This window comes from Stenella coeruleoalba, assembly GCF_951394435.1.
Source record: "Stenella coeruleoalba genome assembly, chromosome: 17".
In the NCBI taxonomy this organism is placed as follows: domain Eukaryota; kingdom Metazoa; phylum Chordata; class Mammalia; order Artiodactyla; family Delphinidae; genus Stenella; species Stenella coeruleoalba.
This window is the reverse complement of record NC_137163.1, coordinates 24,105,130-24,129,632: the sequence shown is the minus strand read 5'-3', so window position 1 is coordinate 24,129,632 and position 24,503 is coordinate 24,105,130. Positions and strand designations below refer to the sequence as shown.

Here is a 24,503-nt window from a genome sequence, read left to right as displayed (position 1 = left end):
ACTCAAGAGGTGTCCCCTATGTGGACTGCATGCATTCCCCTGCTGTGGAGGGGCTGCAGCTGCTGCTGCTTCAGTGTGCTGGTGGGCAGGGCTGGCCTCTATTATGGTTGGCTGCAGGACCTGGTCATGGTAGCTGCTGAACACTGGGCAGAGTCACATCCCAGCTGGTTCTGTAGCTTGGCCAAGGCACAGGAGTAGGTAGAGCTCTTTGTGGGGCACATCCACTGGCAGTAACAGGTTAGATGGATATTTCCTAAATGGTGCTCTCCAGAGATGGTATTAGCATCGTACCCTGAGATTTCAAAAATGGCTCCCACCAGTGTCTTAGTCCCCAGAGAGCATCTCAACTGGTTCCTGCCTCTCCAGCAGACACTTTAAGATCAGTAAGGGAGTCCCCTTTACCTTTGACCTTTTCAAGTGATTGAAATCACTTTTCAATCTGGTGATTTTGTGCTGGTTTTCAGGTTGACTGAGTCTGCATGTGACCCCTTTAAGAGTGAGTTTTCCATTCACTGTAGTTCTACAGTTTTCCTGGATGTATTACCCATTGGTTTTCAAAGCATGTGTTTTAGGGGCTCATCTTTCCTGTGAAGGATCTAAGGGTTGGGGTGCCTGATGTGAAGTTCAAATCTCTTGTTTCTCAAGGAAAATATCCATACCTTGTGATCCTTCCAGACTGTGAATCGCTGTGGCTGGGGTGTGTCGTTTTTCCTTGGCATGACTGCATCTCTGTTTCTCCTAACTGTCCCTTTACCCTTTGTGGCTGTCCTTTCACCCTTTGTTGTGGAGATTCTGTTGTGTTTTCAGGCCCCTTTCAGAGGGAATTATCCCATATGTAGTTGTATATTTGTTGTATCTGTGGGAAGAGTTGAGTTCAGGATCTTCCAATACCACCATCTTGAACCCTCCCCAATGATTGCTTTTAAGTTATCAAACATAAAGAAAAACATGAGCAATGATTTTTGAAGAAACTCATAGATATTGAGGGGTTAAGTATCTTGGTTAATTTGGGTTTATACCAACTAAGAGAGCTCTGCACCTGTGGTTTATGCCAGTAACTGTCTTCTCAAAAGAGTTCTGACATGGTAATCTATGTAAGCAAATCTTCCAACAGTATTTGTCAAAATATATAGTTATAACCTGTAGTGCATCATAAAATTGATTTAGTGAGGCATGACCACTATTTTAAAAATAGATTACAAGTTAGAATCAAAAACAGAGAATTGCATTCATGTAGTAAGGGAAAATTATTTTTTAGCATTGTATGTATGTATGTATGTGTGTGTCTGTGTGTGTGTGTGTGTGCGTGTGTGTGTGTAACTGGGCCACAGTGTAAAATATAATTGTGGGAGATGGTTGAAAATACTTGGATTTTTACAGGGTATCTTAAAATGGATATAAACCAACAGATCAAAAATTAATGTCCTCAATCAGCTATTTGATAAAAATAGCAAAGAAAGTAATTATGTCTTCCTTAGAAAATAAATTCGATTTTTTTTATGGAGAGAAAGAATAGATAAAAGTTTGGTAGATTGGTTAAGAAAAGCAAGGAGAAATGTGATGGCCTCTGTGAAACTTCAGGTAATTCAATAATGAAAATGAGTTAAGCTTAGCAAAGTAAACATCTTATAGAGCAGGAGATAATTACCACATTTTGCTGACAATTATAGGTAACTGCTATGACATAAAAAAGATTTCTATCTCCATACAAGATTAATACAATGTGTTTCTCCCATACTTTACAATGAATTTGCTTCATGTTTATCTTAGTATAAGATACTTATGTCTTAGTGTGAGATACGTCACTGTAAATAACACACATCTTATAAAGTACACAGCATTGACCTTTGCTACCTATGTGATCTCAGACACGTTATTTATCTTCTTTATTAAATGCAGACATAAAATTATTTATCTATTAAGGGAAGTCTTAAAATTAAATAATTCATGGAAAGTGCTGTGAATGGTACCTTGTATGTTACTAAATGTTCAATAAATATGCGCTTATTTTTTCTCAAGTAGTTCATGATTTTTTTTCCTTAACAACCCATAATTTGCACAGAGAAGGTATTTGATAAACATTTGCTGAATTGAATTGAATTGACAACACGGGTTGGGTAAGTAAAATGATTTCCTTTGTGAAGGTGAAGAGTTAGATTTAGTAATTTTCCCAAAGTTTATACAGCTAGTTTAGGGGAGCATAGGCTTCTGACCTAGTTCTTATGAGTTGTAAATCAGGGCTCTCCTATAAGGCAAGTGTAATTGACCACTGAGTTGATTTTTAAAACAACCCTGCTACTCTTATGATTGTTTTATGAACATAAAACCCAAAACAGTCTGGAAAATAGTATACTTTGTATCTAATAACGAGTTAATGTTTTTTAAGTATTTATTAACTCTGCTAAGTACTCTGTATGCTTTACCTCACTTACTTCTCATAACTTTGAAATACATGCTCTTATTACTCACATTTTATAGAAAAAGAAACTGAATTTCAGAGAGGTTAAATAGCCTGATCAAAGTTGTTAGTTGGTAAATTCTAAATCAGTATTTGAACTACAAATCTGACCCAGTTTTATGGACTCTACCACCAACCTTTCCTTAATCTAACTCAGATAAGATATCATATATTCTGAGAGGAATTTTGACTCTTCCTATTTAGGTCCTCGCTATACATTCTTACAAGGAGAAGCAGGATAGAGAGAACAGAAACAAAACTTGCTAATTTTTCAGCTGCTCTTTTGTTCATTCAGCATTATAATTTTGTTTGAAGTACTGTGGCATATACATATTTAGATGTATTATTCATTTTTAGTCAAATAGAAAGACAACTCAACCTTTAGAAGTACCCATAATATGAATCCTCTATTAGTGGAGAGAACATTAATAACTTCTTATAATAAAGAAAAGCTATGTGATCTGTGGCAATAGAGAAACACTGAAAGGAAAGGCAGCTATGTATAAAAACATGATATACCTGAATGATATGTCAAGCAGAAAGATATAAAGTGAAAAGCCATTATTTATGGCCTCTTTAAAAATAAAAAACGTATACTTACAACCTTCAAAAGCATGTCTCAGAAAACACTAATTTATAATTTTAATGTGTTGTCGTTTATATGTTAGTTGGGATAGAACTGCAATATTTAACATTTTTTCCGTATTTCTTGTATGTTTATGTTTTATATAATGGATAAGTAGGAAATATTTCAGAAATCATATGTTAGGTATGAATTTTCTTCACTGCACTTCCCTCATGATGTCTTTGTTTTTGTCTTTATGGTTATGCTTTTTCACCAGAGATGGTTTTCAGTTACCTTATTGGTGTTCACCGCTGTGATGACCCAGACACATTGTGCATTGCTGTCATACTGGAATGGAAAGTTGGGAGACGTAAAGGTTCCACTTGGTCCTTGAAGATTAGAGCCACATGTCTTCACTAAAAGAGAAATTGCATTTTAAAAGGTGAACGTGCCACATGCAAAATCATAGCAATAAAATAACTTGCAAATAGACTTTAAATTCAAAATTGCACAATAATAACCACATTGAAATATATATTATGACATTCTAATGTGACATCGAAATGAGAGTGTTTTTTACACCCTGAAGTTCACAAGCTCATATTTTAAACATTAATCGAAAACTAGTTATGAATTAAAGTGTGAAGCATGATAAGTTGTCCTCTGACTGTAAATAGGTTAGTTTAATTAGTGAGAGCTTATATTTATTCAATATTGTGTTAACAAAATTCTACAAAGAGGAAAAAGCAAATCTTTGGATTGATTAGCAATTTAAATAGTGTTTTCCTTTCTATTTATTAAGTACACTAGGACTCATAATAGCATAATAGCATAAAACTCATAATTGAAACATCAATATTAAAACTACTTTTTCTGTTCTTATAACTATGAATTGAGCCATTCAGATTACAAAAAGAGCTACACTGAGGTAATTTTAAGAAATTCCCACAAAAGTCATGTTATAATATTTCCTCAGTTTTCTAACCCTTTTCTCTTCTAATTAACAAGAGTTTCTGACCACACTGTATATGTCTTGACTTCCTTCTTGAGCACCACAAAAGTTTCTTGGTGGCATTACTTTTGATATGTATTTTTTTGCCCCATTCCATTAAAATCCTGCCTAAGTCATCTTTTTCCAATCCATCAATAATTCATTGTACTTTTAAGTCATGTACAGTTTAACATAGATTTTCATATGCACATAAAACTTTACATATAATCACTTTAAAGATCAGTTTATGGAGGTCCCAAAAGTTTGTTTGACTTGTCCAAGATCACTCAGCTAGTAAATAACATAGTCAAGATTCGAGCTCAGGTCTTGCAACTTCAAGTCTTATCTTTTTATCATGAAATCTGTGTCTCTCTAGTATGTTAGTGTTTTTTAGCTAGTTTTTTTTTTCCCTTTAGCTCATATTTTAGCATGAATCTATTCTAGACAACTTTGTGGTGATTTATTGGTTACTTTTAATTTTCTCTTGTTTGTGTCTGACTTCTATATTTTAAACAATAAAACTGTTATTTTATAATAAGGAAAAATTAACAAATGGTATTTTTCTTCCTTCAACATCAATTACCAACCTTCCCTTTTTCATTTACTACCCCCTTCTTGTAAGTCTTCCATGTTCATTACTGCATTTTCTTCTCTCCTGTTCACTTTTTTTATTTTTCTCAATTTCCAATTTCCATAGTAAAAATACCTTGCTGATTTTAGGCTACCAAAGCTTTGTCAAGGCCTCACAAAATTTCTGAATATTTAACATTTGGTTTCTTTTTTACAGCTTTATTGAGATATAGTTGGCATATAACATTGTGTAAGTTTAAGGTGAACAACATGATGATTCACCTCGCATAATCACCACTTGTGCATGTGTGTGTGTAGTGAGAAATGTTTAAGATCTACTCTCTTAGCAACCTTCAAGTATGTGATACAGCATTATTAACTATATTCACCATACTCTACATTATATCTTCAGAAGTTATTCATCTTATAACTGGAAATTTGTTCCCTTTAACCTAGCACCTCCAGACTAACTTTTTTTTGTGTGTGTGTGTGGTATGCGGGCCTCTCACTGTTGTGGCTTCTCCCGTTGCAGAGCACAGGCTCTGGATGCGCAGGTTCAGCGGCCATGGCTCACGGGCCTAGCTGCTCCGCGGCATGTGGGATCCTCCCGGACCGGGGCATGAACCTGTGCCCCCTCCATCGGCAGGCAGACTCTCAACCACTGTGCTACCAGGGAAGCCCCAGCCAGACTCACTTTTGATAATTACTATTCTACTCTCTGTTTCTATGAGTTTGTCAATTTTAGATTCCACATATAAGTGAGATCATTATATTGCAACTTCTCGTAAGTCTTCCAAGTTCACTACTTCATTTTTTTCTCCCCCATTCACTTTTGAAAGTATTTCAGTCTAAGTTCTCTTGTTTCAGTGTTGAAATGGCTGTCACAATGCCAGAAATGACCTACTAAATCTAATAGTATCTCTTCATTTTTTTCTACATATGTAATCTCTCAGCAGTAATGGAAAGTATTGACCAACTTTGAAATTCTCAGCTGTCCCTTACATAGTCCTGAATCTCTTGATTCTAGGTCTATTTGCTTTGAATAGTATGCTCCATACCCTGTGTTCTGGTTCTATTTTTTTCCCAATCTGACCTTTAAGTAGCATAATATTAAACTATTTCACAGTCTATTTTCTCTTTGTTCAATGCTCTCTCTGAATAGTTATTCCAATTCCATTTTACGGCAACAATGATCATTTGTGTTGACAGCTCTCAAATCTACATCACCAATTTTGTCATCTCTCTTGATTTCTAGAGTAAATTTTTTCTCTGTCTACTGGAAATTCCATGAAATATTTTAAAGTGTTTAATGAAAACTTTAACTAACCCCTCCACCTCCTTCCCATGCGTACATATGCACTCCTCAAGACCTATGTATTCCACTTCTTAAACATCTTATTATCCTTCTTTTTCTTCTTTTCCCAATACCCAGTGCTTCATAATCATCTTTTTCCTAGACTAGATATAGCTACTTAACTCCTTTCCTATACTCCGTTTTCACTCTCTGTTCCATCCTCCTTAGTGCTACTACTCTTACCTTTCTAAAATACAAATTTGATTATTTCACTTAATTGCATAAAAACCTGACCTGTTTCCTATAGGATAAATTACCAACTGCCTAAAATAGAATATAAAATCATTCCTGTAAGGATATAGGTTTATTTTCCAATACAACTTCCTGCCATCTTATACTGTCATACACTCAACTTCTGCCAGAAAAAAATAAATTATCTTTTTTCTTTGACTATATATACCTTTTATAGTTTTCCACTTTTTCTATGCTGTTCTCCAAGGCTAAAATGTTATTCCTTCTTACATTTGCCTGTGGAAAATCTATTCATTTAAACTAAGTTAAATCAATGTGCCACTTCTTTCTATAGGAAGTGTTCCCAATTCTTCCACTCAGGGTTCTGTAATGGATTGTAGTCCTCACAGCACATCATTTGAACAGCATATCCATAAAGGTGTTTAAGTGCTAGTGATGTGATAAAGAATGCAGTATAAAATACTTAAAAACTTTATAGCAATAAGAATTTTAGAGCAATCACATGATTGGTTTGAAGTTAGTAGAAACATCTTTCTAATTGGACATACTACTTCAAGTGGCTCTTACTACTTGGTAATTCTCTGGCATGCTTTGTTTTCTAAAATGTGCAAACACTTACAGTCCTTTGTGGACAGGCCTTGTTTATCATCTCTGTTCATTAACTCCTAGTGCATTGGCCTTCATGATGTAGAAATGTTTACTGAAAGAACAAATATCCAAGTTCTTTGGCACAGCTCTTAAATGAACTGTAAAATATGTGCTCTCTATATGCTGATAAAAAATCCTTAAAAATATGTTTCAGACTGGGAAATTGTTTTTGAAAATGATTTTCTTTTCACATAAAAATAAAGAAAAAAGCACTCATAAAATGACAAGTAAGAATCACCCATAAAAATGCTTGTCTTCCTGACTGCTTCTGTCCAAACCAAAGAGTAACCACTTAACAAGTAAGGTTGTATTTCTGCAAATATTTTCATTTTGTAGGTGTACATGTTTTTACAAAATTCTTGGCTTCTTGTGTGTTTGAGTGTTTTAAGAAACTGAGCTAATTCTATACATATTCCTCTGAAACTTATTTTCCCCTCATGTATCATGAATACTGTTCTAGGTGAGCATATGTAGATTTATTTAATAGATTTCACAGTCGCAACGGTAGCTGATGGATGGATTGAAAGTTTTTGACAGCCTTCAACTATGAGAATAGCACATGATAATTAGGGCTTTCCCTAATCCTGGGTTGGGGAATGAGAAGACCAGCCATTTGAGCAATTTGCAACAGCTGACCCATAGCAACCAACATACAATATAACTGAAAGGAAAAATTATCTTGTAAGCCACTAAGATTTTGTGGTTGCTTGTTATACAGCACATGCTAGTGAAAGTTTGTTTTAATTTTTTCAGCTAAAAACCATAATCCAGGAATGGAGATCTTAGTACCTATATCTTTATATTTGTGCTAATACGTGTTCTTTATATTTGTGCTATCATGGCAGAATGAATTCTTCACAGGCTTACTTAGCTACAATATGTGAGGATTTAAAAATTGGATAAATATGTGTAAATTACTCCACACCTTTTTTCAGTATACTCTCAAAAATGATATAAAGGAGAATAGGTCTCCACATTCTCACCAAAATAATAGTGTTATCTATTTGTGTTTTTGTCATTACATTAAATATGTTAATAACATTTTGATTTCCTATTCTCTACATTATTAGTATGGTTTAGCAGAAGTTTTTACTGTTATTTCTATTCCTTTTGCTCTGATTTTTCTGTTCATGTACACTTTTCTAGCTTCAATTGTCCTTTTCTCATGGTTTTACAGAAGTTTCCTACATATTATCAGTATTAACCATTTTTTATGCATGTTGTAATTATTTTCCCAGTTTTTTTTTTTAATTTGTAAACTTTGCTTTTAGTTAATTTTCTCTGAAAACTTTTTAAAAAGTACATGTAAATCTGTCAGTATTTTCCTCTAGGGTAGCTGTGTTTTATGTCTTGGTTAGGAAAGGTTTCTTCAAATCTAGGTTTTCAAAAGTTGAAAAGGTTGAAAACACCATCTAATGTTTAATTCCCATACTTTCAAATTTTATGTTATATTTAAACTTTTCATTTATCTGGAAATTGTTTTTGTATGGTATGAAGTAGGGTAGATAATTATACTTTCCAATATATGGATATCTGTTTTTCCAGTAGCATTTATAGTAAACTCTGTTTTATTCCCCACCAATTTAAAATGCCATATGTACTATGTTATGTTATGCTCCACCCCCACTTTCTCTCAGAAATCCATACATGGATCTGAACTGGTATTTTGTGTATTGATTCATTTATCTATGATTATTTCTCTGAAATACCATATTGTTTAATCACTTTTAATATAGACATTGCAAATCTCGTCATTGTTCAATTTCATTATTTTCTTTGTTATTCTTGAATATCTACTTTTCCATGAACTTTTGGTATGTCAGTTTGGAAGTTTAAAAAAGATTGGTAGTCTTATTGAATTATATTGAACTCATACATCATTTTGATACAAATTTTCTTCTTCAATGTAGCATTAATAACACAAAGGTGATTACAGTAGATGCTTATTAAATGTTTGATAAATAAAGCAGAAATTCCTGATTTAAGTTTTAGAAACACAGAAATAGTAGAAAAAGGAGAAAACTTTCTAAATGTAACAATGAATGTATGAAATTAAAAGAAGTAGTAGACTATATAATAAAATGTGAAAACTTTTGCCATTAAAGATTAGAATAAAACATGGATGCTCAAAATCTCTGACAGCATTCAACATTATCTCAGAAGTTCTAGGTAATGCAATAAATAGGAAAAATTTGGAAAGGATTACAAAATAAAAAGGTATCATTTTTTTTCTTACAATATGCAATTTGCCTACCTAAACTCAAGAGTTAATAATTTGTCTACAATTTATACTATGTTATGTTTAAGAGTCATGTAAACTGGCTTTGAAGAAAACATGCATATGAAAATTTAAAGTTTTCTTTTATAAAAATAATGATTGGCAATTCAAATGGAAAGACCCAATTCACACAAGCAACAAAGTAAATGTGTAATTTTGAAAAACATATTTGGCAAGAAAGGTACAAGACTTCTATAAAGAGAACCATAAAAAACATTCTGAAGGAAATGAAATAAAACCTGTGTAAGTGAAAAGACAGGTTGTGTTCTGGATGGGAAGGCTTGTTGTCACAAAAATGTTAACATCCTGATTTCAGCAGTTTAAAATGAATTGATACAAATTAGCTAATTTTTATATAGTCTATATATCTATGATTATTTTAACTCTTAGTTCGTCTAATATAGTTATTTTACAATATTCTATATGTCTTATTCACGTTCCACCTATATTTTTAAAAAGGTAGAGAAGAATAGCTAATTCATCCTTTTCTAGTCTTGTTTTTGAAGTAAAATGAGCCTATATATAAGGAGACACTGTGAGCTACTGTTAAGAAGATTATGCCCTTTCAAGAAAATGATGTAAGTATAGTAGCAGAAAACAAACAAACAAAATTAATCCTTAACGTCTCTATCAATATACCATAGTCCTATTTTTTCCTCAGGTCAAGCACATAGAGTTAACTATGCTTTGAGAAACACCTAAGAAAAAGGTTAAATACAATGAAATATGTTTTGGTTCAACTGTAACCTCCAGGCATTAAGATTTATGCTGGATATAATGTTTGAACTACTCAAGTAAGAGAAGCAAAAGATTTATTTTTTGGTTGAATACGAAAGATACAATTCTCAGGTTAAATATTCTTTTTGCATGGAATATACCAGCTGGGTCCAGTCTGTAGTGGTCTCTGGGTCTAGTGAACCCTGAAGTATCTCTTTCACTCTCTCCTTCCAGAATCTTCATGAATTTTTAATAATATTGAGGGACTATTGTGATCCTGTTCCAACATATTCTCAAGATTTGAAAATTCCTTAAAGCTCCTTCCACTCACTTACTTGCAATTCCTTAAACACAGTGAGAATGTTTCCACTTTAAGATGTTAGTACTTGCTTTTTTTCTCACTTTGTATAGGTTTCTCCTCAAACAGTTCTTAATAAATAGTCTATTCTGACTAATCTATATGACTAACCTATCTAAACTTTAGATTTTTAAGTATCACCTTCATACACTACATACACTGAGATATACATATTTACACACAGTATATACACATGCATACATGTGTACACACACATATATATACCATTGTTTACTGTCTCTTTTCCTTATTAGAATGACAGCTACATGAGAGCAAGGACTAGGTTTTGTTCACCATGGTGTCTCCAGTGCCTAGAACAGCGTGTGGCCCATAGTAGATACTCATTAAATACAGGAATGAATGAATGAGACCATGATTAAAATAATGAGAGTCACAACAAAGATTTGATTTTGTTTCTGGTTTCTATCTTTCTTCCCCCCACCTCCTTTGCATGTAGTGGCAATTTAGGCTACCACCCTTTTGTGGATATTGTCATCCACCTAGGATTCACTAACAGCTCTGTGAACAATTAATCTCTATTGTCTCCTGCTCTAAGGCTGTGTCTTAGGTATGTTGGAAGATTTCTAGCAAGTAACAATTCTTTGTTATGAGGGGCACGATAGCCTATGTCTTTAACGGAGTTATTATGATGAAGTCCAAATAGCTTTGTAGTTTGTGTATCTTTACTATCCCTGCATCTTCAACTTACTTTGTGTTCATACTTGAGCAAATCCAAACCATCTGAATCTCATTCTTTTACCTGTAAACTTAGACAGTTACACTATATCACCCATTCTCTCTGACAGGCATACAATGACTTTACACTATATTATGCAGTTATCTCTGTGCTCTTAATGGTTTATCCCAATAGATGCAATGAGATTAGTAGAGCCTGGAAACTATTTTGTTGTCCAATCTCAGAGACACAGCTTTATTAAAATGGTTTGATGACGTATGAAACATGGAAAATTATGGATTTTTTAGTAAAAAAAAATCAATTTGAAATCTGATGTATTTGTAACATTTCCCTTTTCTTTCACCTGTGAATTAACATTGTGATCTTACCCTAGCAGAAGTATTTCCATTTCTATCTTTCAATATCCACAGTGATCTCTTTTCTTATTATTCAGAGATGAGACTCATAGTATTAGATCATTTCTGAGAATAACTTGACATTGGCCACAGAATAAACTATATTTCTTATGCTACACAAGAGGTGATAGACAAAGCAGGTGACATTAACTTTAACCTAGTAGAGTTTCTATTGCTCCTAGAAACTCTTAACTTGTAACTTGGAAAATTAGACGTTCTAATAAGGTATGACAATCAATGTATATAACGATGAATAAGTATGAATAGCCCAAACTTTGTGAGCTTCACCAAATCAGAATGGCTTAGACTATGGGAGATGTACCAACAAAAAACTTATTTGTGTTAGGGTTTCTGATAGGGCCCTGCTAGGTACGACAATAAATATTGCTAGGGAGAAACATAAAATGACTAAAACTGAATAAGTGCTGGTACTTAATGATGGACAACTTCTAGTATTCAATGGGACTTGAACATGGAGAGACATGGTATGGTTACCTCCCAGACATGAAAGGGAACTATCCCCGATCTCATAGAAGTAAACTAGGGCAAGCGTTACTCACAATTTCTTTCTAATCTGTCTTTGCCCAAACACCACCAGTGGTAATTGAACTCTATCCTTACTATCTATACTTTGCAACAAGGTTGATAGCATGTGTTTTTATTATGACATTTGATTAAAGCAGAAAGTGGGTTTTTTGTTGGATTGATTTTAATTATTTTCTCTCCAAAAGACTGTCTCCTGGGACTAAGACCCAGGAGAGGAAAAAGAGAGTGGTGATAGTATGTCCAGTCATTTAATAACTATTTAAAAAATGTAAATTTATTTTGGATTCCAAGATAGTGAAGCAAACTATATGTTATAAATAAGAAATATTCGATGGTGGTTGTTTGAGGGAATCAGACTTATTATCGTTTTGTAAACTTCAGTAAGAATCTAGCACCTAAAACTTTATATGTCTATGATATAAACTGATATTAAGTTTATATTATAAGTTGATATAGACATAAAATTTAAACTGATATTATAGCAATACATTATTAATGTCACAAAGCAAAATTGATATTTTTATTATTTACTGATCAAATATGTTCCAGATCTAGAAACAAATAAGATCTAACAGTTAAGAACTTTTGTTCAGTGAATGTAATGATCAAATTGTTCACTGAAAATAAAAATTAACTTTCCCATTTCAATGTAATTTTTCTGATAAATTCTACATACTAATTTTAGATGATATGTTTTAATTTATTTGTGAAAGTTAAATGCTGTACAATACTTATTCTGCAAATTCATGTATTCCGAAAACATTAAATGAGTGCATTATTCTGTTTGACGCACTGTGCTAGACACTGAAAGGTAAAGAAGACAGTCAAGGTCTCTGCCCTCATGGAGTTTACAGTCTAGAAGAGAAGAGAAATACTAAACTAGCAGATAAAGTTGGATTTAAGAGATGCTATGAAAGTAATAGATCAAGAAAGGCTATGGAAGGAGATAACAGATCAGGAAAGACTATTCATATGAAGTGACATAAAAAATAATTGTTTTATTTCTATGTTTTGCCCCCCCACTTATCTAGTAATTTGGGAGTCTTTCTCCTATGGCTTTTATAGAATCCTTATAAAGAAAAAACATTATAAAAAAATTGAGGGTGAACTTGTACAACAATAACACGGTATTCATTTCCATGTAACACTTTTTGAGACATCTTTTAAAGTTAATATGTGATCATTACTATTGGAGATGATTGAATGGAAATGCTTTAGGGACATTCTAAGGAAAACAAACAAAAACAAATAAACACCCCATGTTGGCAGATGTATATGTGTTGAATATAAAATAATCTACTGAGAAAAAATGACTGAGAAAATAAAATGGCTCAAGAAATTTAAAAATTTCTAAGACAAGTTATAGGAGATACAAAACATATATTAGTTCAAACAGAAAATAAATATTTTTAAAGTTGTGAAAAATATTTTATAAATTAAAGGAAAAATTTTAACGAAGTTATTAGCAACCTAATGAAGAAAAAATGCTTTGAAAATGAAAAAGGTTTGGGGAATTCATTTTTAAGTGGGATCAGAAAAGATTTGCTGTGAACAATGAATAAGTCTTGGTAGAAATTTATTATCAAAGTGGACAAAGGAAACCAGGACAAATGAGAAGAATACCACCAGAACTAGTGTCTGCTTTCTTAATGGACATAAATAGAAATTGTGGAGTTTTCACACAGAAAATAAACTGCATTAAATAAGGTACAGATATATGACTTAAGTGTCAAAATTTTACTCCTTCCACATGATATTTGGCATATGTCTTGAAGGACTACATTCAAAAACAATTTATCTTTCTCTTGCATTTTTTTTTTCTGGGGAGGAAACTGCTAATAGCTTGGAAAGTTTCACACAGAGTTATTTTCATTATGAAGTGAAGTTCTACATTGGAGTTTCCCTTATAACAATCTTAAACCCAGAAAAGTAGATTTAAGTAATGCCTTGAAATATGGTTATAATGTTTTCAATATGTCAGAATTTCATTTTGGTCTTATTTTACTTGTTAATAATTATTTAATATAGTATATAATTTCAACTACCTGAAAAAATGTTGAATTATTAAACTAAGACCTGTTATTAAACTTCAGACAAACAGGTATAGAAACATTTCTTCAAATTAATTAGAATTCTCATATTGTTGACTGTTGGTCATGAAACACACACACACACACTCATACATACACACACGCATCTGAAAGTGAATGATAAAATCTATTTAAATCAGTGTCTGGAACTATCAGAAAGTAGTTCAGTTTAATAACATTTAATTGGACATCCTAGTCTCTACGTCTTCATGAGAAGCTGATAAAATGTCAGAAGTAGAGTAACAATTAGGACTAATCTTCAAATACATCTTAGTGTCATCTGCATAAGAATGAAAGTCTAATCCATGTCTTCACTAAAAGGACACATATAAATGTGGAATAATAATGAAATGAACCCAAAGCAGGGAACTGGAAAACAGAGGACATGCTAATGAAAGGGATAGAATTCAAATTAGCAAGGGGCCAACTCCATAGGATCAGATAAATTTGATTAAAACCCAGCAAACGCAATTCCTATTAAAAATGAGAAATAAACATATAGATTTCCAATGCAAAAAAAGTAAGCAATTTTTTGTTTTCTTTTCCTAGTTCTTAGCTGTGAGTAGTTTAATCTAGTCATGAAGGTCATGTTTACATATAATACAGCCTCTCCTTGTGCTTTGTTTCACTGAAACATGCCATTGGTATTAGGATGAGAGCACATACAGCATCAAGTCAGTAACAGAAATGATTTACATGAATTAATATTTTATCATGCTTTATGATGAAAATAAAAGAAAATCCAACTTAATCTAGGTTTGTTAGTAAGAGAAACAAATTAGGTGGTAGGATAGAATGAGATGAATTATCATGCACAACATACATGGAAACTATAGTGTTCTTAAGGCCACCCGGTGGGGAAAGAGGGTGGAAAAGAAATGGGAAGTAGAAGAGTAAGGAATAAGATGATGTGAGTAGGAGGATGGTGTGTAGTTACGAAGTCAGAGGAAGAAACACTTCAGCAACTGGTTGGACAAAGAATTTAACAGATAAGTGTATGTAATATTGAATTTCAAGTTGTTTGCTACTTTTGATGTAGACTGCCCTCCTCTTCCTAAATTATCCAGAAGATTAATCAAGCAAGTCATTACCTAGTTATCACCTGCATATTTAAAAATTGTTTTTGTTTGTTTGTTTAGATAAAATTGGGGACAATGTCTACTTGAATTTATGTAGAACAGAAATAATCTAAAAATCAGAAATTTAAAGACAAAATTAACCATTAGACATTAAGTTTCCAGTTATGAGCAAGAAATTCACTAAAATCTTTTAGAAGAGTTTAGACCTCCTTTATTTATTTATTTTTTAAAATTTTTATTTATTTATTTATTTATTTATTTATTTTTTTGCGGTACACGGGCCTCTCACTGTTGTGGCCTCTCCCGTTGAGGAGCAACAGGTTCCAGACGCACAGGCTCAGCGGCCATGGCTCACGGGCACAGCCGCTCCGCGGCATGTGGGATCTTCCCAGACCGGGGCACGAACCCGTGTCCCTTGCATCAGCAGGCGGACTCTCAACCACTGCGCCACCAGGGAAGCCCCTCCTTTATTCTTTTAATTTTTATTTTATATTGTAGTATCATTGATTAACAATGTTGTGTTAGTTTCAGGTGTACAGCAAAGTGATTCAGTTATATATATAAAAGTATCTATTATTTTTCAAATTCTTTTCCCATTTAGGTTATTACAAAATATTGAGCAGCATTTCCTGTGCTATATAGTAGGTCCTTGTTGGTTATCTATTTTAAATATAGCAGTGTGTACATGTCAATCCCAAACTCCCAATCTATCCCTCCCCAACTCTTCCCCTGGTAACCATAATTTCATTCCCTAAGTCTGTGAGTCTGTTTCTATTTTGTATATAAGTTCATTTGTATAATTTTTTTTTAGATTCCACATATAAGTGATATCATATGATATCTGTCTTTCTCTGCCTTACTTCACTCAGTATGATAATCTCCAGGTCCATCCATGTTGCTGCAAATGGCATCATTTCATTCTTCTTAATGGCTGAGTAATATTCCATTGTATATATGTACCACATCTTCTTTATCCATTCATCAGTCTATGGACATTTAGGTTGCTTCCATGTCTTGCTATTGTAAACAGTGTTATGATGAACATTGGGGTGCATGTATTCTTTCAAACCATGTTTTTCTCTGGATATATGCCCAGGAATAGGATTGCAGGATCATAAGCTAGCTCTATTTTTAGTTTTTTAAGGAACCTCCATACTGTTCTCCACAGTGGCTGCACCAATTTACATTCTCACCAACAGTGTAAGAGGGTTCCCTTTTCTGCGCACCCTCTCCAGCATTTATTGTTTGTAGACTTTTTGATGATGGCCGTTCTGACTGGTGTGAGGTGATATCTCATTATAGTTTTGATTTGCATTTCTCTAATAATTAGCAACGTTAAGCATCTTTTCATGTGCCTCTTGGCTGTCTGTATGTCTTCTTTGGAGAAATGTTTAGACCTCCTTTGAAATCAGAGGTTAGACTATCTGATCTACAACTAAAAAGGCAGGGAACTTCATTTGACAATTTGTAATTTTAAAATGCACCATGCTCTAACTTACTTCCATAGCTTTTCACATGCTATTTTCTTCATCTCAAATATTCTTTTTTAGCTCTTAACCTGCTAGCTAAAATTAATTCTCCCATATCCTTATTTGTATTAGAGCTTTAACACTCTATCTTTTTGTTTACCTACAAGCAATTATGTTCCTTTATGTCAGCAACTATTTTATCTCTAAGTGACATGAAGTTGGTTTAGTGTATAACACATAGTAAATGCTCAAAAAACTTCTCAGAAATTTTAATTGATGAATAATTAAATAAAGTGAAATATACCTAAATATAAGAAATAAAAAAGGCGAACGTTTACAATTTAAACGCTTCAATTAAACTGCGAGGAAAATAGGCAATTCATCAAAGAAATGTCTCAGGGAAATTGGATATCACTTATAATTTTTGACAATCTTTCAACCTAGTGGAAGGTCAAATGAATATTTGATGATGATTTGTTATAATTATTTTATGGAGGATATTTATTCAACACAAAACATTGACTTAGAATGTTTCCATGAAGAAATGAATAAGATAGGATCCTTTCTTTAACGGATTTGAAGTCTTGAGGAGTTAGATACAAAGAGGTTATTTTAATAATGTGTAATAAGTGCTAGATAAAGGTAAGCAGGTGTTATAGGAGCATAAAAAGTGGACATTTTTGCAAACTGGGAGTTTAAAGAAGGCATCCTTGAGATGATGTCAGAGTTGAATCTTGAAAAGTTACGACACGTGAACTTAGAACAGAAATTCAGGATAGGCTTCCAGGCCGAGGGAAAAGGGGCACTAAATAACATATTGTGTATAAGAAAACTATGTAATTCACAGAAAAATCTAAGATTGTTTGGAGCTGGGGAGATTCTTTAAATGGAGACGGAGAGGTAAATGCCTATTCAAGGAAGGCCATAGACGATAGTCTATGGCAGTTGCTGGATTATTCATATTTGGTCAAAACTAAAGGGATAGTTTGCAGGTGTAGAACATCATTTTACTTAACTATGTCTATATTTTTAACGTGATCAGTCCAGGTGCCAAATGCAGAATGGATTTAAGAAAGTAAAAACTAGATACCTGGAGACAAGAATGAAAAAGTCAAGTCATGTACTTTTTTCCCCATATACTTAAGTTTTTTTGTTGTTGTTTTGTTTTGTTTTATTATATTGCTCTATTTAGTTTTAATGCAGGGTCACAACATATTTATTTATTCACTCATTAATTTAGTCAGTCATTCACACAACCAATACTATTTATAAAAGAACTACGAATCACTCAACAGGATGAGAATTGGTGATCATATAGTCATAAACCAGGCCCTGCCTCCCCACACACCTCACATTTTCAGGATAGAGACAAACATGAAACATCAACTATAAGATTAACTAAATAATCTTAAAAAACGCTACAAAGGAAAAGTATAGGGTGCCCTTGAGAGTATATATTTGGGAGACTTACTACAGCAAGAGGAGTCAGATCATGAAGCACTTTCCCTTAAAAGACTCATTAATACAAGATGGCTTAAGGCATGGCAAAGAAGGACAAAACGTAAAAAAAAAATCTGGATTATATAGCATAGTTTTAAAAAATTAAATAATTTATTTTTTCCAAATATATCCTACATCCAAACCAAGTTCTAATATTTTCTTTGAATCCTAAAAATATGCTTTCATGAATTGTTAGGAGTTACTGTGGCTAGATTTTAGCTCTTTGTGATGCTGCTAAGCAAGTTTTAAAGTAGCAGGACTTCCCTGGTGGCTCAGTGGTTAAGAATCTGCCTGCCAATGCAGGGCACGCTGTTTCGAGCCCTGGTCCGGGAAGATCGCACATGCTGCAGAGCAACTAAGCCCATGCGCCACAACTACTGAAGCCCGTGTGCCTAGAGCCCGTGCTCCACAACAAGAGAAGCCACGGCAATGAGAAGCCTGCGCACCGCAATGAAGAGTAACCCCCCGCTCTCCACAACTAGAGAAAGACTGAGCAGCAACGAAGACCCAATGCAGCCAAAAAATAAATTAAAAAAAACCTTTTTTTTAAACCACTTTGTTTTAGGCTTACTATCTTTTGCCCCTCAATCTTTTTATTCATACCAATAGGCTTAACAAATCCCTGGTTGTATGAAAACCATGTAACAGGCAACCATTTCCCAAAATAATGGGGTTTCATGAGAAGCTTTTTACTGCTCAACACCAAGTAGAATATTCCTCTAAAGTGGCATCCAAGATCTTTATAAAGGAAGTAAAAAAAAAAAAGAGAGAGAGAGAAAGAAAAAAAAATAAGGACTAGGAGACTACTTATGGGAATTGAGTCAGTGAATCCCAGGATATGAGAAACAATGATATACAGGAGACTATATTTCTCTATGCAAAAGAATTATATTTTTAAAATTATTATTAATTATTTCAAGGAACAAAATATAAGATTCTATAGAACATCAACTGCCAAGATCACTTGTTGTGTTTACACAACTCATTCCTATTCCTAGGAAATTGGCAGGTAGGATGGCATTATTATATTAATCCAAGCCAAAGTTCTAAAAATTATATTTAAAAATATTTTATATATATATATAAAGTACAGAAGCCTTGGCACAAAGCTACCATTAGAAAAAAAAAAAGGACCAATAAATTGGTCCTAAATTATGTAGACATTGGATAGAAAAGGAAAATTAATCTATCCTTTGTCTGCTATACTGAAACAAGTTGGATGAAACTTTAAAATTCTGAGCCCCAGAAACAGGTTAAAGGTCTCATAAGTGGAACTCTAGGAAATAATTTCTACAGCCTGATGTGTTGACAGGTGAATTAGCTTAATTAAATCTCTCAAAAATTTTAAATTAGTAAAAATACAAAAAGCCCATATTTATTTCATTTCAAGGAGTGAAATATAAATGTCAAAATTAGGTATCACATGCTCAAAGGCATACAGTTGATCACCTGGTAACTGTGTTGGGGGTGGCATATAAAAAGAAGGGTGTATATGGCCATCTGGAAAGCAATGCCCTTAATAAAGGAGAAGACCTCTACTGAAAAATGTTTAGATACATCTGAACTTGGGCCAAGATTGCTAGTTCTAACTTTTCAAGGGAAGCTCATGTGAAATCTTCATTTTTTCAAATGTCAAATTCTTTAAAATATATCGACATATAATAGCCAAAAACACCCATAGGCTATTTCTGGACCCCGACTTATAATGCCTGAACCACATATTCATTTTTATACAAAATTAAAACAAATAGATTTCAATGAAACAGTTTGAAAACATAATTGCAAACTATTTCAATTACAAGATTGCAACAAACTTTTAATGGTTCTAATTGAAAATCGTTATTTAAAAATTGCTTTCACAATAAAAATCCCTTATCAATTTATTTATTTTATTCTCCTCTTCAATGTCATTTATTATAAATACAATTTTTATTTTGGAATAATTTTAGATTCACAGAAGAGATGTAGAAATCATACAGACACTCCCCATGTACATTTTACCCAGTTCCTTCTAATGTTAATATATTGCATAACCATAATTTATTTATCAAAACTAAGAAAGTATCATTGGTATATTATGATTAACTAAACTCCAGACTTTTTTGCATTTCATCATTTTTTTTTTAACTAATGTTCTTTTTGTGTTCCAGGATCTAATCCAAGATACCACATTACATTTAATTATGTCTCTTTAGTCTCTTCCTTCAATGTCATTTTAAATTAATATTTTGCTGACTTTCCACCAATGTGTGTGTATGCATATGTGTAAGAGAGAGAGAGACAGAGGTAAAGAGAGAGACAGGGAGGGAGGGAAAGAGAAAGAAACGGAGCACACGTACTTAGTTTAGAAGGTCAATACCCCCACATATAACCAACCTTAGAATAAATTTGAGGATTAATTTCTTAGCTGGCAAATCTTGGGGACTCGGAACAGGGTGAAGTTGATAAGGTAATAACATGCCACAGAAGTCTATGCACTGCAGTATAAGCATCTTTCTAGCCATAACTGTTAAAGATTCCTTTCCAAGGTTATAGTTAGAAACCTAAAAATAAAAAAAAAATGCTACAAAGTATTGTAACCCAGACACAAAAAAATTTAGTGCTCTAGAGCAGCCTCTACATTATTGACATTTTGGACTAGATAATCATTTATTTTGTTGCAGGGGCTGTCCTGGCATTGCACTATCTTTAGCAGTATCCCTGTCTTCTACCCACTAGATGCCATTAGCATTCATCCCAAACTTGTGATAGTCAAAAATTGTCCCCTGGGATGTTGCCAAATGTCCCCTGGGTGGTAAAATTTTGCTCTCTTCCATTAAAAACCACTGACTTAGAGGAATATCTTTTGTTCTAACTAATCTCTGTGATTTTTTCTTATTCCTTTGCTTCTTTTTATTCTATACTTACCAATGAATTTTGGTGAAAGAGAATTATGGAAATAAGGCATAAACTTCAGCTTCCATTACAGTGGGAAGCTATCATAGTAAAGCTGTTTAATAGAGTGTTTGGACACTCCAGAAATAAATAAAAATCTTGTTAACTCAAATCAAATTATATGTTCTTCTTTCTGGGTCCTTCCCCTATCATTTACCTAATCCCTACTGTTACTTTAGGATTTAAGTTGGCAATCTTCTGGGAAGATTTCCCTGATAGCCCTAATCCCACTCCACTCTGAACAGAGTGTTCCTCTCATTTTCCAATTTTTTAAAAGATCTCTATAAAGTAATTTATTACCAATTATTATCTTACTCTCTTCTACTGCCTTGTTTCCCCTCAGTATACTGTAAGCTCCTGAGGATGATTATCACAGTATTTCTGATTGCACCTGTAGGCAGTTAATAAGTGTTTACTAAATGAATGACACATTCAGGCAACAGAGTCTTGATTGAGACACCAAACTAAGGGATTTGGTATGCCAAGGAGCAGAATGAGGGTTACTGGAGATGAACAAAAGAAGCCTCATGAAAAAAATATTGAGGCACAATATATCTGGAGCTGTCTGTATGTGTATATTTTATATATTTACTTTGAGAAAGTAACATTAATCACAAAATGGGATATGATGAAATACTTAACGTAATGATATAAGCTCTTCCCTTGGCAAAGTTGACAAGCACTTGAAATATCTGTTTCTTACTTGCTAAGACTCCTCCTGATCTCATGTTATCTAGTGGGCATGAGATTAAACACTCTCTATTTGAATCCAAATGCTAAATTCCTAAAAACTGTACAAAAATTTGCTATATAACTACAATTAATGAAAATAGGGCTGGTTTTTGTTGCTGATGTTTTATTTGTGTTGCCTTCTTCTCAATAGATTTCATAGTCTCAATATCTCTTTGGTTGTATAGTTTATTTGCATTCTCAATGTTCATGAATACATAATTAGAGGAACTAATTTCTTACTTGTAAGCATACTGGTAATGTAAAGCTCAGTATCTACTCAACATCTTAGGAGGGGAGAGTCATATTATCTCTGGAATGTTAACCTAGAAAGAATGTCAGTGATGAACTATTTAATCTAAGTGAACATTTATAGGTGAATAGCATATAATGCTAAAATAAATCTTAAAGAATTTTAGAGGGATTTCTACTTTTTACATTCATTAAATCCTAACCTGTCTATACCAACCAATCAGAAATGCAAAACTACTATATATTACAAATATCAGGGTTGTGTTTTATTTTTCCTTCTGATGTAGATTTAGAATAAACATTGAGTACAAATTTTCAGTTATAAGATGAATAAGCTCTGAGGATCTAATGTACAGCCTGATGACTATAGTTAATACTACTGTATTGTATACTTGAAAGTTGCTGAGAAGAGGTGTGGCCAAGATGGCTGAGTAGGAAGACCCTTAGCTTACCTCCTCCCTCAGGCACACCAAAATTACAACTATTTACAGGGTAACTATTGATGACAATGACCTGCAGACTAGCAGAAAAGATTTTCCACAACTAATAACATAAAGTAGGAACTACAAGAGACTGGTAGGAAGAGTGGACACGTGGTATAGTCAAGATCTACAACACTAGGTATGCAACCCAGAAATGGGAAAATAACTGCAACTGCAAATGTTCTCCCCAAGTAGTGAAGGGTCCAAGCCCCATCTTAGGCTCTCCAGCCTGGGGTCCTTCAGTTTGAAGATGAAATCCCAGAATGTTTGGCTTTGAAAGCTAGTGGGGCTTGTATAAAGGAGAGTCAGAGGGCTGTAGGAAACAGAGGCTCTGCACTTGAAGGGTATGTACAAAATCTCACATTCTCTGAGTCCCAGCACAAAGACAGTCATTTGAAAGGAGCCTGGGTCAGACTCACTTGCTAATCTTGGAGGACATCCTGGAGAAGGAAAGTGGGACTCCCCACAGGGACATAAAAACTGATGGTTGACATTTTGGGAAGTTAATTCTATCACAAGGGTACTGGTGCTGGTGAATACCATTTGGAACTCCTCCCTCTAGCCTATTAGCACCAGCACCAGCCTTAGGACCCCCTAGACCCCACATCAAGCCACACTTAGACCCGGCCCCACCCACCAGCAGGCCAGCACCAGCCCTGGCTCCCCCAGTCCCAGTAACTAGCCACATCAAGACTCTGCCCCACCCACCAGCTTGACTGCACCAGTCCCAGGACCCCTCAGGCTACACGACCAGCAGCACCAGGATCCAGCCCCACCCACCAGTGGGCCAGCAGTCAGGGGCCAGTTCTTCCTACCAGCATGTTCACATTAGTCAGCTCTGCCATAACAGAAGGGCTCATGTAGCTCACATAAAGGGAACCCGTAAGCATATAGCTCTGGTGACCACAGGGAAGTGTGCTTCTGGGCCCCACAGAATGTCTCCTACATAAGGTCACTTCTCCAAGACTGGGAAACACAACTGATCTACCTAATACACAGAAATAAACACAGAGAATTAGGAAACATGAGGAGACAGAGGAATAAGTTCCAAATGAAGGAGCAAGACAAAAATTCAGAATAAAAAACTAAAGGAAGAGGAGATAAGCAATCTACCTGATAGAGAGTTCAAGGAAATGATCATAAAAATGCTCACCAAACTCAAGAGAAGAATGGATGAACACAATGAGAAGTTTAACAGAGTTAGAAAATGTGAAGAAGAACCAAACAGAGATGAAGAATACACTAACTGAAAAAAAAAAAGCAATAGAAGGAATCAACAGTAGATTAGATAATACAGATGAACAGATCAGTGAACTAGAATACAGAGTAAAAACCACCCAATTCTAACAGAAAAAAGAATTTGAAAAATGAGGGTAGCTTAAGAGACCTCTGTGACAACATCAAACAGAATAACATTTGCATTATAGGGGTCTCAGGAGGAGAAAAGCGAGAAGAAGGTGCAAAGACCATATTTGAAGAAATAATAGATGGAAACTTCTCTGATCTAGGAAAAGAAAGAGACATCCACATCCACATCCATTACATAATGAGAGTCCCAAACAAGATGAACCCAAAGAAATCTACACCAAAACACATTATAACTAAAATGGCAAAAATTAAAGATAAAGAGAGAATCTTAAAAGCAGCAAGAGAAAAGCTACTAATTAGATATAAGAGAACTCCCATAAGACAAAAGCTGACTTGTCAGCAGCACAGTATATTCAAAGTGATGAAGGGAAAAAACCTACAATCAAGAATACTCTACCTGGCAAGGCTATCATTCAGATTTGAAAGAGAGATAAAGTGTTTTATAGACAAGTAAAAGCTAAAAGAGTTCAGCACCACTAAACTGACCTTACAAGAAATGTTAGAGTCTTCTTTAAAGGAAAAGAAGAAGACCATAACTAGACATATAAAAATTACAAAAGGAAAATATCTCATTGGTAAAGGCAAATATACAGTAATGGTAGAAGATCAACCACTTATAAAGCTAATAGGAAGGTTAAAAGACAAAAGTAGTAATACTATCTATATCCATAATAAGCAGTTAAGGGATACACAAAACAAAAAGGTGTTAAAAAATATGATGTCAAAAACATTAAACATGGGGTAGGGGGAGGAGGAGTGAAAATGTAGGATGCTTAGAATGCATTCAAACTTAAAAGATCATCAACTTAAAATAATCATATATATATGGTT

The 24,503-nt window shown here is 33.9% G+C and overlaps 1 protein-coding gene across 3 annotated transcripts in view; it reads right to left on the bottom strand.

Annotated features, from left to right (window-relative positions):
* CSMD3 (CUB and Sushi multiple domains 3) overlaps positions 1-24,503 on the bottom strand; it is a gene marked incomplete at its 5' end in the record, with an annotated part of 1,071,061 nt that overhangs the window by 585,553 nt on the left and 461,005 nt on the right. For all 3 annotated transcript variants that reach the window (XM_079901374.1, XM_079901375.1, XM_079901376.1), the window contains one exon: positions 3,318-3,439. In XM_079901374.1, the coding sequence (XP_079757500.1) occupies positions 3,318-3,439 (122 nt within the window). The remainder of the gene's footprint in view (positions 1-3,317; positions 3,440-24,503) is intronic.